The 17,930-nt window shown below is 45.5% G+C and overlaps 1 protein-coding gene across 3 annotated transcripts in view; it reads left to right on the top strand.

The window, feature by feature from the left end:
• SMTNL1 (smoothelin like 1) overlaps positions 1–17,930 on the top strand; it is a 341,784-nt gene that overhangs the window by 294,146 nt on the left and 29,708 nt on the right. For all 3 annotated transcript variants that reach the window (XR_003939938.1, XM_030186265.1, XM_030186254.1), the window contains exons 11-12: positions 4,918–5,085; positions 5,935–6,046. Coding sequence is in view for 2 of the 3 variants with exons in the window: in XM_030186265.1 (XP_030042125.1) it covers positions 4,918–5,085; positions 5,935–6,046 (280 nt within the window). In the remaining variant the exon portion in view is untranslated. The remainder of the gene's footprint in view (positions 1–4,917; positions 5,086–5,934; positions 6,047–17,930) is intronic.

Here is a 17,930-nt window from a genome sequence, read left to right as displayed (position 1 = left end):
ATACCCATGTTTTAATCATAAATGTAATTCCCAAATCCTTTATTTGTCGTATTTGCCTTGAATAGATTGTAAGCTCTGTTGAACAGGGACTGTTCCTTGCATGTTTTTGTACAGTGCTGTATACATATAGTACTGCTACAGAAATGATAAATAGTAGTAGTTCAGCAGCCCCTAACACCACACAGGAGAACTGGTATCACGAAATGCCTATCGCCTACACGGGGTTATCCCTGTGGCCACTTAGAGAGTCTATCCTCAGCACAGCTCAGGTTCGCCTGCACCTGCCGCTTGTGCTCTACAGTAGCACCTTCCTCCCACCGACTGGGTCTCAGCCACCTCTGGGCAAGTCTCCCGCTCTCAAATTATCCCCAGTGATTTCTAGGTTACTGGGGGGGGGGGGGGGGGGGGGTCACACTCCCAGTGGTCCCACAGTTCCTAGAAAGCACTCACAGACCCAAAACACAAACCACCAGAATTCTTTATCAGTCCAGGACATCAGAGCCAATAAACAATTATGTTTATTTTCATAAAAATATTGAACGCTGAACTATAAAAACATGCCCCCCCCCCCCCCCCATCCATCTCTGCGCCCCCGCCAAAAAAAAAAAACCATTTGCAGAGCTGGCTATACCCGGGGAGGGAGCGTGCTTTCAAACAATCCTTACATCCAAATTTACCTTCTTTTAATGTAAAAAAAAAATCCTTTATCCTCCATCTTTTAAGACACTGCCTACCTGCTGGATAGTGATGGCACAAGGAAAGCAAGTGAAGACTAACTCAAAATAACCTGGCTGTTCCTTAGATGGGCACTAGTATTACGATATTGAAGATGCGACCATACGATGACTCTGCGGTTATGCTCCACTAATAAGTTAAAAGATTAACTGGATTTCTTGAAAGGATTATATAAACTTAGGATGCAGGACTAGGGACACACACATACAGGTATTTAGCCAATATCATAATTCTTCATGTACAGCCACAAAACAACCTTTTAGGGTGCATAGTGTTCACAATGAGCTCCTTTTATTATCAACCAGATAGAGACAAGAGTTTTCAGTTTTGACACAGTATAATTTATCACAAGAACAAAATATAAGAAAACCAATGGGCTGCATTAGGGGCTTATGGCCCATTTATGTTTAAACAAAAGAAATCTGCAAGAAACAAAATATTTTTATTTTGACTAATAAAACCACTTGCCCCTGAAACATGTTCAAAACAGAATAATCTATTTGTGTATCTAAAAGGTAAACTTCTACAAAACAGATTAAGATCTGATTCCATATGCCCCAATGAAAGGAGAGTTTAATTCTACTTCCATTTAATTTCAATATATTCCATCATCTTTATAACACAAGGCTTCCCAAGGTAGATTACAACAACAGTTAAGATGAACCCATCAGGAAACAGGATATCCTCACTGAAATTTGGCCATCTGTATTGTATACAGACAGTGTATTTATTATTTTATTTTTTTTTAGTGTAGAAAAATGAGCACAAAATACAAAGTTTAAGATTGCTATTTCTACCAGCTATAATAATTTTTTAAAGATGTTTTAGTGATATTCAATTGTTATTTCATGATATTTATATTATATGGAAAGCTTTCAAATAAATAAAAAATCTGTCCAATAAGTAAAAAAAAAAAAACGAAACAAAAACTTTTGTCCTCCACCTTTTAAGGCACTGCCTATCCAATTGAAACAGCTTTAGACTTGTTACAGATGGACCAAGAGTTAAAAAAAAAAAAACCGAGAATGTGGATGCAGCAGATGTAGGTTTGATTGCTTTGTTTGGTTCACTAGAGGACAGCTGTGGTGGGGAGTGAAAACAAAGATTAAACAAATTGGTTTCCTTTCTTACCCTGGAGTAGATCGGCTGCCTCCTTGGTCCTGACAGTGTCCTTTGCCTGCCTGCAAGTAACGATCTGGTCGAACTGCGGCAGGGGATGGGGGGGGGAGAGGTTGAAGGAGGGAGGCAGGGAGAGGGAGCAGATACGGAGGGAAGAAACAAAGTTCAATGCATGGGGCAGTGGGAAGGGCAGCAGCAGGGGAGAGAGAATCAGGAACTCGGACGGAGGATGCACACGAACCTCTTGCCTGCAGTGCAGCACGAGGACGCAGGGTTGCCACACATCACGCATGCACCAATATCAGGTGACAGCTGGTGTGTTTGGGCATGCCTGCCTCCAGCCTCCTGCTGCAATTTGTGGGAAAAAAAACCCCATTCAAGTCGCAGCTGAGAGTAGAACAACCGGCTCTCTAAATTGTTCAAAAATTAACAACCGGCTCTGCAGAACCGGTGAAAGCCGGCTCCAGCACACCACTGAGGACAGGTCACGGAACGCCAATCACACACCTGGGGTTATCCCTGCAGCTACTTAGTGGGTCTATCCCCAACACAGCTCAGGTTTGCCTGTACCTGACGCTTGTGCTCTACACTAGCATCCTCCTCCCATTGACTGGGTCTCAAACGCCTCTGGGTGAGTATCCCGCTGTCAAATTATCCCCAGTGATTTCTAGGTTACTGAGGGCCACACTCCCAGTGGTTCCACAGTTCCTAGAAAGCACTCACAGACCCAACACATAAACCAACCAGGATTCTTAGTCAGTCCAGGACATCAGAGCCAATATTATGTTTATTTTCATTAAAATATTGAACGGTGAACAAAAAAATGTTATCACTACCTGGATAGTGCCAGGGAAGTACAGGAATTATAGCTGCTCACTGGTTAAAGAATATAGCTGCTCACAGAGTCTCAGTAAAGAGGTATTTCACTCTCTACTTCCAAACTGAGACTGGGGAAAAAGCCAGACAGTACATCCTGGCTGAATTAGAGCTCCTGGGCCAATCAGAGCCCAGAACAACATTTTTTTTTTTTAAAGTAGCTGGCCACATCACTGCAGGTTACTTCCTCTCGGTGTTAAACTAAAGAAGGAACAGTCATTTCTCTGTAACAGCTTTAAACATAACATGCACCACCTGCTGACCAAAGTAGAGAAATACCCTTCATTAAATATTCTTATAATTCATATGCTGGAAAATTCACCATTTCGCCACAGCTGGTAAAACTTTTGAAATACAGTCTATCTGGGACTACCAAGCTTTCAGATTAGGTGGTTGTAGGCATTATAAAACACTTCATTTAAGACTTCTTGGGAATGCCTGGATGTTTGATCATGTCACCCCATTGTTCGTTCAATATCATTGGCTGCCCATGCCTTTTAGGAGTAAATGTAAGATCCTTTGTATAGCACATAAATTATTATGAGAGCAGGAGTCATTGTACTTAAGTAGGTGGACAATACTTATACACTCCTGCGAGATGTCTTAGATCATTGCAGGATCATAGGATGTCAGTGTCCTCCCTTTCTAGAACACATTGGGCAGATACAAAGGGATTTCTTTTGGCAGGCTTCAACTCTTTGGAATGACTTGCCGAAAGAAATCCCTGCAGAAGCCAATTATTAAAGGTTTAAGACTCTATTAAAACTCAATTATTTAAGCTTGCTTTTAATCTGTAGCCCTGAGCGTAGGGAAGATTGTCATGTCCTATGTTTTATAATGTTGGATGATTGAATGTCATTTTGGGAATGTGTGTTTGCTCTGTCCTTTTTTTTTTTTAATGGAGTTTCTTTTTCTTTATTTGATTTTGGATTTGTTTTGAAAACTGTTCTTGTCTGGTAAAGGTGAGTGGTATATCAAGTTTTTAATAAACATAAACTTAACTGCAGTATATCCTGTTTGTGAAGAACATCTCCAGTGATATGGCTCAGAAACCTTGCTGGTGCTTGGAACTAGAATGTCCTGATTACAAAGGAGAGCATCTCCTGCAGCCCCACAAATTCTAGCACTGTGCTAGTGGAGGTTGAAATCTCACTTCTTCCACCCATATTCCTTGTGGCCCTTGGAAAGTCACTCTTATCTGCCATTCCCTCATGTAACCATGTAGGATTATAAGCTCTTTGGGGAAGGAATTTGTACTTGCATTGCTGTAATATGCCTCTCAAAATATGATATAGACGTACAAGTTATTATTATTGGCCCATTAATTTCTCAGTGGCCCACCCAGCAGCAGCACAGCAGCGATGTGGCTGGTGGGGATCTCCAAGCCCTGCCGGCTGAAAACTTCCTACATCTCTCCCTCCAGGAGATCGGGGGGGGGGGGGGGGTCACTTATCCAAACTTCCCCGACTCCCTTGGTATCTTTAAATTCTTTAGTTCTTCAGTGGCAGTGAGCAGCAACACATTGTCCGATTGCACTGTCCTAAGCCTTCCCTCCAAAGCAACTTCCTGCTCTTGGGACCAGGAAGTTGCATCAGAGGGAAGGCTCGGAGCCAGTATGAGCAAGGGGAATGAGTTGCTGCTCCACTGCTGGTGAAGACCTAAAGGTTTTAATGTTGTGGGGTCAGGGGAGTGGAATTAAGTTCCCTCCCCTCAATCGCTGGGGGAAGGGAGTGATATCCTGAATGGGGTTGTTGTGCCCTCCTACTTTGGGCTTAGGCCTGCCCAAAATTGGGTGTCTGGCTATGCACCTGATTTCAATTACATTCCTTGACTGGGGCCACAAACTGTGAGCTAGTCCTGGTTCTGAAGGAAACCATCTTCAGCCACAGAGAATCAGAACAACCTGCTGGGGAACTGGGAAGAGGAGCATGTCCTCATTACGAAGGGCAGCACCTCCAGCAGTGTAGTGCTCCTGCTGGGGAGTTGGGAAGTGGAGCATGTCCTGGTTATGAAGGACAGTGCCTCCAACAGCACAGTGCTCCTGAAACCATGCTTGGGGGATTCGGAGGCAGAGCATGTCCTGGTTATGAAGGGTTGTGCCTCCAGCAGCATAGACACACTACATCAGGTACATGATTACTGTCAGCATTTTGCACATGCATTAGGTGCCTCTCTATTTTCCATCAGCGGGACAGAGAACAAAGAACACAGTGGCCCAAGTAGAGAGCCAGAGAAAGTGGCCTCATCAGAGCAGAAGAAATCTCTGGAGAGGAGAAGAGATCTCACACGCCCTCGCACAGTACCAAAATCATCTGGAGCCCAGTCTCGCAAAGCCATCATGGAAAAGTTTGGAGGGTAAGTTCTCCTAAAAATCCTCTCTGTATTTTGCAGAATCTCTTTGCCATTCCATCAGTTTTCCTTCAGCCAGAGGAACAGGGGGGGTGAAATTCTCCACTTCTTGGCCTTTAATCTTGCAGGGTGATATTCAGCCAGCAGGGGTCAGTGTTTATAAACACAATCATGGGCTGATTTGTAACCGGATACTCGGTACCAGCCCATATTTGAGTACTGGTACTGAATATCTGGGCATTCAGTGGTTCCTGGAAGTTATCTGTTACCAATGATATTCAAGGCCAGTACACACAGAGATATCTGGGCAAATCAGGACTGCTATTTATGTGGCCCTACTGAATGCCACAGTGCCCAGATTCACATTCGCATTTCACGTTTCAACTTTATTTAATATAAGTGGTTTACAATAAAAAAAATAATGCCGAGGAAGAAAGTGAGGAACACATGAGGAAGCCTATATAGTACTGTCAAATCAAAAATGAAAGGTTATAGTTTTAAAAAAAGGAAGTAAACTAAATTTAACCCTAAGACACAATAGGAAGGTGGGAGATAACTTAGACCTCCCCAGCACCAACCCCATACTGTTCCAGCACTAACCATATAGTGCTGCGGCGGTCTGTGCTGATGTCCAGAGCTGCTCAGCAGGATTTAACCAGGTAGGAGCCTTTCTACCCTGTTTAATCTTGCTGAATATCAATCCATTACTGTTTGGGATGGTTCACCCTTGGTATCTCTGTGTCTTGGCAGAGCAACGTGGAGCTAATTACCAACCCTTGTCCTCAAATGTAAGATTGTCTGTATGAAGTAAATCCAAGAATCTCTTCTTCTACCTCCCCTTCCTTCTCCTCACAGACCTGTCACTGGAGCAGCCCCAGGCATTAAGGTGCAGAAGCCGACCAGTGGCGCAGCTGGTGTGAAGAACATGTTGCTAGAGTGGTGTCGTGCCAAGACTCGTGGCTATGAGGTGAGCAGGGTCACAGAGTGCCTGAGAAGGGACAGAAGAGAGAGACTCACAACTTTGAGGTGAGCAGAGGCACAGATTGCCTGAGAGAGACACAGCTTTCAGATGAGTAGGGTCACAGAGTGCCTGAGAGGGGACAGAGAGACTCGCAGCTTTGAGGTGAGCAGGGTTACAGAATGCCTGAGAGGAAACGGAGAAAGACACACAGCTTTGAAGTGAGCAGGGACACAGTGCCTGAGAGGGGACAGAGAGAGAGACACACAGCTTTGAGGTGAGCAGGGTCACAGAGGGAAGAAATGATCAGTTTTGAGGTGCGCAGGGTCACAGAGGTGCATTCTAGGGGGAGTTGGTGTGAGGTGGGTATAAAAAAATGATTTGCTCTGGGTGTCAAATGTGCTAGGTATGCCACTTTGCCATTTCACTTCTTGGAGTTCCCTGTGCAATTTTTGTCTTCATATTTCTATTTCTAATTTCTGATTTCTTATTCATTAGTTGCTGAGGATCTGTGTTTCTTATGCAAATAAGTAATTTAAAGTTGTTTTATGTGTGGTAGTAATAGCAGGTGGGAAGATGGGGGGGAGGGCTCCTTAATTTCTGCTCTGGACCCCGGTGTCTTACACCAGCCCTGACTTTGCAGCTATAAATGTTGTTTCCCTGTGTATATTTTGGGGTGGGGGGGGGGGGGGGGGGGAAGGGTTTAGATGGCAGACATTAACCTCTATATTGTCTAAGCTAATAAACAAGCAGGGACTGTCCTCAGCTATGGCTCGGACCCTGTGCTTGGATCTTAGCTGAAAGGCCAGGATGTGAAGTGAGCTGAACATTTTTATGCACTCAGCTATTAAAAGGTTTCTGCATAGAGCCACACCAGTGTCATTTGTAGGTTTTTCTGCATAAGAGACCCCCCTGCCAGCAGAGAACAAGAGATTAGAGCATTCCTGTACCATCCTGGTGTTGTCACAGGTCCACTTCATCTTACAAATTCAGATAGCTGAGAGATTCTACCACTCTGTGCTTAACCCCCAGAGGAACACAGACTAAACAGATCTAGGGAAGTGGAAAATGTGTGTGTGTGTATATATATATGGGGGGGGGGGAGCAGTATAACCAGTGGTGTGCTGGTAAATTTTTAACAGGCTCTCTCCCCGGCCCACCTCTGGGCCCCCCTGTCCACCTCTGGGCCCCTCTCCCAAATTTCAGAGCTGGCTATACCCGGGGAGAGAGCCTGGGGGAGGTGGGGTAATGCATTGCTCTCTCCGGGAATTTATTATTTTTTTTAAATACTCCAAGGCTCCAATCTAATTCATGTGGGATAAAACGCCATAAATAAGTAAATAAATAGATAGATAGAAACTCTGAAAGTTGAGCACCTGATTCCCATAACATGATGTGTATTTTAGAAGCCTTTTACCAGGAGAAGAAATATCTGCATCAATAACAGGGTTAGGTGTCCCTATAACCAGCCCCTCCAAATGACACACTGATTACGATTTATAACAAATTACTACTCTACCTATGAAAAGTTATTCCCTTATTATACTTTCTCTGTGTACATCCCTGTGCACAAGAAGGTGGCATTTTTAAGAATTTAACTTTTTTTTTTTTTTTTACAGTATCCTCCACTCCCCACCTCACCTACCTATTACAGACCTCCTCCCCGATCCCCAGAGCCGAAAGGTCCCACTCCCAGCGCATACCTGAAGGCTGCATCCCTGGTGGTCTAGTGGATTCTTCTGGGCAGGAAAGATCCTCAGTCTTTCCTGCCCGCTGCCGGCACTGACCCTCCTCCTGTTGCATCTTCTTCAAAATGGCTACTGAGACAAGGGTGGCCTTGCAAGACATCTCATTCCTCTTTCTTCCCTCCCGTCCATCCATATGCATCTGCTTCCTCTCTCTTCCCTCTCATCCATCCATGTCCAGCTTTTTACCTCTCCCCCCTCCATGATCCATGTCCAACATTTCTCCTTTCTCCTCCCCTCCATCCATGTTCATCTCACTTCCTCTCTCTTCTCTTCCCTCCCCTTCATCCATGTCCAGCATTTCAACTCTCTCCCCTCCATCCATGTGCATCTCCTTCCTCTGTTTGCCCTCCCCTCCATCCATGTCCAGAATTTCTCCTCTCTCCCCTAAATCCATGTGCATCTCCTCCTCTGTCTTCCCTCCCTCCCCTCCATCCATGTCCAGCATTTCTCCTCTCTGCCTTCTCCTCCATACGTGTGCATCTCCTTCCTGTCTTCTCTCTCCTCCATCCAGGTTCAGCATTTCTCCTGCCATCCCCTCCATGATCCATCCATGTCCAGCAACTCTCCTCTCTCCCCTGTCCTCCCCTTCCAGCCATTCTCCTCTCTCTGCCCTCTTCTCCCATCCATGTCCAGCCATTCTCCTCTGCCCTCTTCTCCCATCCATGTCCAGCGATTCTCTGCCCTCCTCTAACCAACCATGTCCAGCGATTTCTCCTCTCTCCCCTCCCCTCCCCTTGATGCCCAGCAATTCTCCTTTGCCCCCTATCCTCCCCTTCCATCCATGCGCAGTGACTTGCCCCAGCCTCCACCTGCCCCCTTTTTCAGCCCCTGAGTTCCAGTTCCAACCCCCCAGTGCCGACTCACCTACTACTACTAATTTCTATAGCGCTACTAGACATACGCAGCGCTGTACATATTATGTGCAGGTACTTTCTCTGCCCCTAGAGGGCTCACAATCTAAGTTTTTTTGTACCTGGGGCAATGGAGAGTTAAGTGACTTGCCCCAGGTCACAAGGAGCTGCAGTGGGAATCAAACCCGGGTTGCCAGGATCACAGCACACTGCAGTAACCATTGGGCCACTCCTCCACTTTGCCAACTTCTTCCACCCCCTCACCAGCAGCCTACATTACCCACCTTCTTCCACCCCCACCCCCCCCCCGTCCCCAGCATCACACATTTCCTACTTTTGTCTACCCCCTCTCCCCTCCAACACACAACTATCTCCCCCCCCAGCAGCCTATCAACACTCTCCTTCCCCCTGCAGCCCACATTAACCAAACTACATTTCCTGCGTTTTCATCCCACTCCCCAACATCCCATGTTAACCATCTCCTTCCAGCCTCCCCCCCCCCCCAGCAGCCCATGTCGACCATCTCCCTTCTAGCCCCTCTCCCCACTCACCAGTAGCCTACATTTCCTGCTTTCTTTCAGCCCCCCCCCCTTCCGCTCCCCAGGTCGTCCATCATCTCCTGCCTGCTCTCAGCTCCCCGATAGCCCTCGTTTCCTTCCTGCCACCGCCCTGCCTTTAAATATTGTATTTTTCCTCGAGTCGCGGCGCCGGCATTGAAAGCAGCAGGCTCGGCTCACCTCCAGCCTTCCCTTCCCTCACATGGTTCCGCCCTCTTCTGATGTATTTCCTGTTTCTGCGAGGGAAGGGAAGGCTGGAGGCGAGCTAAGCCTGCTGCTTTCAATGCTGGCGCTGTGACTCGAGGAAAAATACAATATTTAAAGGCAGGGTGGCGGCAGGAAGGAAAGGAGGGCTATCGGGGAGCTGAGGGCAGGCAGGAGATGATGGATGACTTGGGGAATGGAGGAGCCTGCAGCTCGCGGGGTTTCTCCCAGGTACTTTTGACCTGGATTGACCACTGATGAAAACAGGATACTGGGCTAGATGGGCCAATTTTCTGACCCAATATGGCTATTCTTATGTTCTTATGGGGTTGAGTCCCAGCTGGGAGATAAGTGCAAGTCACAGTTAAGGGATTATGTGAGCCAGGCACCCACATAACGTGAGCTGCATGTCTCTCACTTGAGAACATGGCTGCCTGAAGACAGAGCTGGCATTGGTGGGGGGGACGGAAAACAGGGCAGCTGCCCTGGGCCACACAGCTTTAGGGGGCTCCTGTGGTCTGCCATCTTTTCTCTTCTTGCCACCCTGATCCAAGATCTACCTTACATCTTGTTTCTGTTCATAGTGGGTCACCGGTATGACAGTGATTCTGATATGCTGCTTGTGGTTGCCCCAGCGCTGTTCTTCTGCCACATTCTACCCAGGCAGAAACAGGAAGTTGCATCAGAGAGGAACAGAATATGCAGAGGGACAGCACTAGGGCCGCCATGTGCAGCATATCAGAATCACTGCAGAAATACGATGTAAGGTAGATGGGGAAGGGAGGGCAAATTGGAGTGGCAAGAAGGGGAAGAGATGGTGGACCATGGAGGCTCTCTGGAATTGTTTCAAAATAGACCAGATTACAGATCACTAACAGCAGATCAGCATATTCATGTCTTGAGTTCTTTCAGTACCCTGGGGTGTATGCCATCTGGTCCATGTATGATTTATCACTCTTTAACTTCTTGATTTGGCTCAGTATGTCTTCCAGGCTCACCAAGATTTCTTTCAATTCCTCCGCATCTTCACCTTTTAAAACAAATGACATCACCAATTATCGCCCAGTTGCATCTATTCCACTTGTAGTCAAATTAATGGAGAGTTTAGTGACCAAACAGCTCACTGACTATTTGGACAAATTCTCTTTACTACATGAATCTCAGTCTGGTTTCCGCCCTTCCCACAGTACCGAAACTGTGCTGGTCACCTTACTGGCCAAATTCAAGAATGAAATTGCCTTAGGAAATAACATACTCCTCCTCCAATTCGGCATGTCTAGTGCATTCGATATGGTCAACCATAGTATACTTCTTCGACTTTTAGACCATTTTGGAATTGGTGGAAAGGTACTTGATTGGTTCAAAGGCTTTCTGACCAAGTTAAATCTAATACAAATATATCATCAACATGGAAATCAGACTGTGGAGTTCCTCAGGGTTCACCTCTATCACCAATACTCTTCAACATATTAATGATCCCATTGGCCAAGTCCCTATCAAATAATGGTCTCCACCTGTTCATCTTTGCTGATGATGTTACAATCTATATCCCTTTTAAACATGATTTATCAGAAATCTTCAGCGATATCAAAAGTGGATTGAACATCATGCACTCATGGGCAAACTCATTCCAATTGAAGCTGAACACCGATAAAATGCATTGCCTTATCCTCTCATCCCAGTACAACAATTATAAACCCACAACCTTAGTCACTCCAGAGCATTCCCTTCCCATCTCTGATAGTCTCAAAATACTAGGTGTTACTATTGATCGAAATCTTACACTTGAGTCCCAAGTCAACTCCACCGTAAAGGAAATGTTTCATTCAATGTGGAAACTCAAGCGTTTAAAACCATTCTTCCCAAGAGATGTTTTCCGTAATTTAATTCAGTCAGTGGTATTAAGCCACGTTGATTACTGCAATGGAATCTATGCGGGATGTAGGGAACAATTCGCAAGGAAATTCCAGACAGCACAAAACACAGCAGCCAGATTGATATTTGATAAGACACGATTCCAAAGCGCCACACCGCTCCGTGAAAAATTGCACTGGCTTCCTATCAAAGAATGCATCTCTTTCAAAATCTGCACCTTAGTCCATAAGATTATCTATGGTGAAGTCCCAGGTTACATGATCGACCTAATCAATCTCCCAATCAGAAATACCAGTTCATCACGGTCTTACCTGAATCTCCACTACCTAAATTGCAAAGGACTAAAATACAAGACAACCCATGCGTCCAACTTCTCTTACATAGGCACACGCCTGTGGAACGCATTGCCACAAGTGATGAAAACAACTTATGATCACCTAAAATTCAGAAAATAATTAAAGACTCACCTGTTCGGAAAGGCATATCCGAATGACCCAACCTAAGTGACTCAACCCTGCAACACTTCACTATCAAAGATCGTATTGGACATTGACAAACTCTTTTACCTCAACCCAACTTGATTGAATCTTATCTTCCCTATCCCAATACAACATTTTGTACTAATCCCGTACTGGAATTGGCGAATGCCTTCACGGTATTATGTAAGCCACATTGAGCCTGCAAATATGTGGGAAAATGTGGGTTACAAATGTAACAGATAAATAAATAAAACCCTTTCTGGTACAGGGAGGGGGATTGAGAGACAGGGAGATATGCCATACTGGAATTGGGGGCAGGCAATGGAGTCGTTTGTGTATGTATAATATGCTTTTTTAATGGGTTTTACTTAGAACATAAATACTCCTGAGGCAGGCCAGTTGGCTGGCTGAAACATGGCCGTGTCGAGTCTCTGAATCATATCATTGATTTGGATTCATAAATAAATTTGGACTTTTTACACATCATCTGAAGTCTGCATCCTTCTGAAACCTTCTGCTCAGTGTGCTGCTGCGGCTAAGAAAGCAAATAGAATGTTAAGTGGTATTAGGAAAGGAATGGAAAACAAAAATGAGGATGATGCCTTTGTATCGCTCCATGGTGCGATCGCATCATGAATATTGTGTTCAATTCAGGTCGCCGCATCTCAAAAAAGATATAGTGGAATTAGAAAAGGTACAGAGAAGGGCGACAAAAATGATAAAGGGGTGGGACGACTTCCCTATGAAGAAAGGCTAAAGAGGCTAGGGCTCTTCAGCTTGGAGAAAAGGCGGCTGAGAGGAGATATGATAGAGGTCTATAAAATAATGAGTGGAGTTGAACGGGTAGATGTGAAGCGTCTGTTTACGCTTTCCAAAAATACTAGGACTAGGGGGCATGCGATAACGCTACAATGTAGTAAATTTAAAATGAATCGAAGAAAATGTTTCTTCACTCAACGTGTAATTAAACTCTGGAATTCGTTGCCAGAGAACGTGGTAAAGGCAGTTAGCTTAGTGGAGTTTAAAAAAGGTTTGGATGGCTTCCTAAAGGAAAAGTCCATAGATCATTATTAAATTGGCTTGGGAAAAATCCACTATTTCTGGGATAAGCAGTATAGAATGTTTTGTACTTTTTTGGGATGTTGCCAGGTATTTATGACCTGGATTGGCCACTTTTGGAAACAGGATGCTGGGCTTGATGGGCCTTTGGTCTTTCCCAGTATGCAATACTTATGTATCCTTTAGTCATCTTCGCTGTGTTCTTTGTGGTTGTGGAAGAAATGATGCGCCAGGAACAGAGGGTAGGGAGAGAGAGAGAGATGGAGGACAGTGGGATGGAGGGAGGGGTGACAGAACGAGAGATGAGAGTGCAGTTAGGAAGAAAGAGAGAGATGTTAGACCCAGGGATGGAAGGGATAGAGAAATGCTGAACAATGGCAGGGAGGGATGAAAGAGAGAGGGAGAGATGCTGGCTCATGTGGAGTGATGGGGGAAGGTAACATCAGCAGGAAAGAGAGCGAAAGCAGTGCCTGGACCATGGGGGGGGGGGGGAGGTCAGGAGGGAAGAGTGGTAGGATAGGAAGATGAGGGGGGGTTCAGGAAAAGAGACAGGGTTATTGGCCATGGGGGAGAGGGAGAGGAGATACTGTGCTTCAAGAATGGAGGAAGGGAGGGAGGAGTTATACTGGAAATGATGGAATGATGTGGAAGAGGCCAAGAGGGTTGACAAGATGATGATGATGATGAGTGAGAGGAGGATAATGAATACAGATGTAGAAATGTGGTAATGGGGAGTAGATGATAGAAGGGAACAGCAGGGTGGGGAAGGAGTGAGATGGGAAATGGGACAGCTAGGGAATTAAGAGAAGAAGATGGAAAGTTGATAGGTAGCTGAAAAGTTAAAAGAAGAAGGGTGAGAAAGAAGATGAAATATTAGTGGACAGAGAGGCAGAAAAGAAAAACAAGAGGAAAGAGCTGTAAGCAAAAGATCAATATGTCAGAAACAGGTGTACGGAGGGAATAGGACAAGACAGGAGAGAGGAGAAAAGACAAATGGACAGCAGCCACTGGCAAAAGATAGAGATGAAACCAGAATCAACATGACGGAAAAATAAAATGTCCAGATAACAAAGGTAGAAAGTATTTATTTTGAGTTTATTAAGTGGATATGTTAACTTTGGGATATTTGAATCACAGATGTCTTTGTATTGTGTTCAATGGCATAGCCAGACAGTTGATCTTGGGGGCAGGGCTGAACCTAAAAGTGGGTGAGTACCAAATTTTCTCCCTTCCCCATGCCTGAATGCAAAATATTGATACTTGAGCTGGCGGATCTCCATGCCCCTCCAGGTAAACACTTCCTCCTTTGCCACTCTAGCAGACAGAGGGAGAGTTCTCCGAGCTGCTATAGCTGCTGCTGGCCCACTCCATGCATACTTAGTTTTTGTGCATGCGTGAAAATTAAGCATGCATGGGAGAGGGGTAGGGCCAGTAGTGGCGGCAGCAGCTTGAGGACCAGCTCTGGCTGGTGGACCAGAGGAGGAGGAGGTGGTGGTCTTCAGCCAGCTGCAGCAAGGGTGATGGCTAATTTTGGGGAGCTTTAGCCCAAAGTAGGGGGACCCAGCCCCACCCCCACCCTGTGACAGTGCCACCAGCTGTGTTCATTACAAAATGAAGTGCATTTCTGTCAGTATTGTATTACTTGCCAAGTTTAACTTCTTGGGGTTCCCAGCTAAATTTTGGTTTTCATATTTCTATTTCTTATTTCTGATCCCTTGTTCTGTATTTGGTGAACGTCTGTCTGTGTTTTGTGTGTGAAGAAGTCATTTATGCGTGGTAGTAATGGTGGGTGGGGAGATTGGGGGAGGGGGCAGGTAGGAGAGGGGATCAGGGAGGCCCCAGCATATCTAAAACTGCTTGAGTGAACAGATATTTACTGTATCAGTGGTGGCAGCAGAGAGGGCCTTTTGCATTACATAGTGATGATATTTCCGGAGCACAGACACCTCAGTGTCTGTACCATGGACGTCCTTTTGCATTACATAGTGATGACATTTCCGGAGCACAGACACCTCAGTGTCCCTACTATAGATGTGTAATTGTCACACTGTATAAAACTAGCAATAACATTTTTTTTTGTAAATTAATTGTATTAGAAATACCGTATAGTGGTATAAACTCACAAACACCTCTACAAGCAAAGCTAATAATCACGGAAAACAGTACAAATTACCCAACAAAACTTCCCCCCTCCCCCAGGGATCTAGGAAGATAGTCAGTGGCTAATAGAGTTGGTTACCACAGATGGAGTATCCTCGGTTCCGGGCGTCTGTAATTGCCAAGAGTGAAAGGAGTCCCAGACTTTATGAAATCGAATAAGTTGTCCAGTTCTCAGGGTCATCAATTAGGTCATCTGATAAATATAATCCATCTTACGGAGGACCACTGTCAAACTAGGCACCATGGGTTGTTTCCATGCTGCCACTAGGGCAAGTTTGGAGGTGACAAAAAGGCTAGTCACCAGCTTATTTAGCTCTACTTTAGCTCCTAAAGGTTTGAAATGTAACAGGCAACACTCTGCTTTCACTGAATAATCTATCCAGTCATTTGCTGGATAGCCTGCAAAATTTCCTTCCAAAAAGGCTGTATTCTTGAACAAGTCCACCAAATATGGTACATATCACTCAAGTCCCCACAGCAGGGGCGTAGCTACAGGTGGGCCTAGATTTACAGCAGCTGAGCAGCCACACTGTTGCCATGGCCTTATTTTTTCCCTCACGGTGACGGCGGCCCGCTCAGCCACCTCCCACATGCTTTTCTCATCAGTCGGCATTCACTGGCAGCTCCTCCTCCTCAGCCAGCGCGCGACGCCGGGCGGGGCCTCATGTAATCTCGCAGAGACGCGGACTCGTGCGAAACACAGTCTCGCGGAGTTGCGGGCGGCCACTGTTATTCTTGAAGCAAGCAACTTCAGCTGCACGCGACATGCGTGTGCCAGCACGCCACCACACTGTTGTCTCTCTCCCCCCGGGCCCGTCCGGGGCCCGCAGTGCGCAGTTGTGCATGGCACAATGACATCGTGCCGGCGCACACAGTGCTGCATGGGAAAGGTCGCCGGTGCAGCTTCAAGTCCACACTGTGCCTGCCTGTGCATGGTGCCCTGCCGGCCAGGTCTATGATTTGAAGTCGGTTCTCTTGGGGAGTTAATTGATCGCAGCGCAGTCACAGTAGCAGTAATAGCAGTAGCACTCTCCTGCGGCCCCATACAACTACAGGAGCCAGGTAGTAAATACATATACATGTTTTAAAATTTTTTTAACATGTCATGTAGCAATTGTATTTGTACTCAGAATGCTGGCTGGTGGTGGTGGGCTTCTGGGTGGGATAACCACTTCACTGCCTAGGATAAAAAAGGTATATTTAATGATTAAATATACCTTTCTTTTTTGCCATAGAAAGTGAAAAGCCCACCCTCACCCAGAAGCCCACCACCAGCCAGCATTTTGATTACTCTGGTCTGGTGTAGGGCTTCTGGGTGGGGGGTGGACTCTTCACTGCCTAGGGAAAAAAAGAAAGGTATATTTAATCATTAAATATCTGTTTTGCCTTAGGCAATGAGGAGCTCATCCTCACTCAGAAATTCACCAACAATAAATTTTAATAGTACCCAGGTTCATTTTTAAAAAGTTGTCTAGTTATCTCATTTTGGTAGGTTTTTGGGTGGGGATGGTCTCTGCAGTGCCTAGGTTAAAAAAAAATGTAGGCAGTTTTCTCTGGGTGGACCAGTGCGGAGGTGGGCTCAGCATTGCCCAGGACATTAAAAAAAAGTATTTTATATTTAATGCCATGGGGGTGGGTGGGTAGGGATTAGGACAGGGCTGAGCTAGGCTACAGGGAGGGGTGGGGTGGTAGGATACGGCTTATGCTTAGCTATGGGATGGATGGTGGGGAAGGGAAGATACTGGACTACAGGGATGGATGGGTGGGGGTAAGGTAAAGAAGGGAAGGACTGATGCTGAGCTATGGGGACGGACTGGGAGTAGGAAAGGGAAAAGCTGATGCCAGGGGCTGTGGGATGAATGGGTGGTGGGGGGGGAGGTAGGGAAGGTCTTTGTTTTTGTAATATGTTTTAAAATTATGTGTATTGAATTGTGATCTGCTTGGAAATTAACTCAATAAATTTTTGGTTCTGTATTCTGTAATTGATGAGGGTTGGTCTGTTGTCTGCGTGTAACTGAGCAGGTGAGAGTTTCTGCTGGCATGTGGTTTGTATAGGGATCTATGAGTTTGACTTGTCTGGCTTTTCCAGTGGTATGCATACTGCTGTTATGTATATTCTCTGATGCCTTTTTAAAGGTACTGTTATTGGAACTGGTGTTATGGTTTGCAATATAGGCTCTGCAGGATTTAGTGTTACTTCACAAAATACCTGGCAGTGATGGGATTTTATTGCTATTATTGAGGTGCTACCAGAATTTGAATACATTTTTATATGTCTGCTGTAATTATAATGCAGGATCATGTCATGTGCGTTGAGATGTTTGCTATTATAGTAGACTTATGTCTGGTCAAGTTTGATATGGTATAATGTAACTATATTTACAAATATAGTTTTTTTTATGTATGTATGTATGTTGTTTATGTTGATGCAGGGCAGCTGTTGGGCAGCATTCTAAGGCATTATTTTGTAGTATCCCGAGAAACACTACTCATACCTATATACATAATGCTCACCCATATTAGCTCTGGGCCCCCCCAAAATGTCAGGTCTGGCTACGCCACTGCCCCACAGCCCCGCCAGCAAAGGCCAGAGCCCAGTCCAAACATTTTTACTAGTCTATGGGGAGTATAATACCAGCGATACAGAATTTTGTAATCATTTTCAATCAATGAGTTAGCCATAGAGACTTTCAACAGGAGATGTAATCCTTTCCCCTTTTCACCAGATCATAATTGATTGCCCAATCCTCCCATTTCTGTATGTAGGTTACAAGAGGCGTGGTGTACAGTATGGCCCTACTATCAGACCACCTGAGGCGGGGGGCTCAGGTGGCGTCTTCTGGGAGCGACATATCCCCCTGCACCAGCCGCGGTCTGGCATCTCCGCCCCCCCCCCCTTCCTTCTTCAGTCCCCTTCCCCGAGCCTACCATTGTTTATTAAAAGAAGGTGGCAGCAGTAA

This window comes from Microcaecilia unicolor, chromosome 1 (genome assembly GCF_901765095.1).
Source record: "Microcaecilia unicolor chromosome 1, aMicUni1.1, whole genome shotgun sequence".
NCBI classification, from domain to species: domain Eukaryota; kingdom Metazoa; phylum Chordata; class Amphibia; order Gymnophiona; family Siphonopidae; genus Microcaecilia; species Microcaecilia unicolor.
The sequence above is the reverse complement of the archived record's forward strand: the minus strand, read 5'-3'. Positions and strand labels throughout refer to the sequence as shown.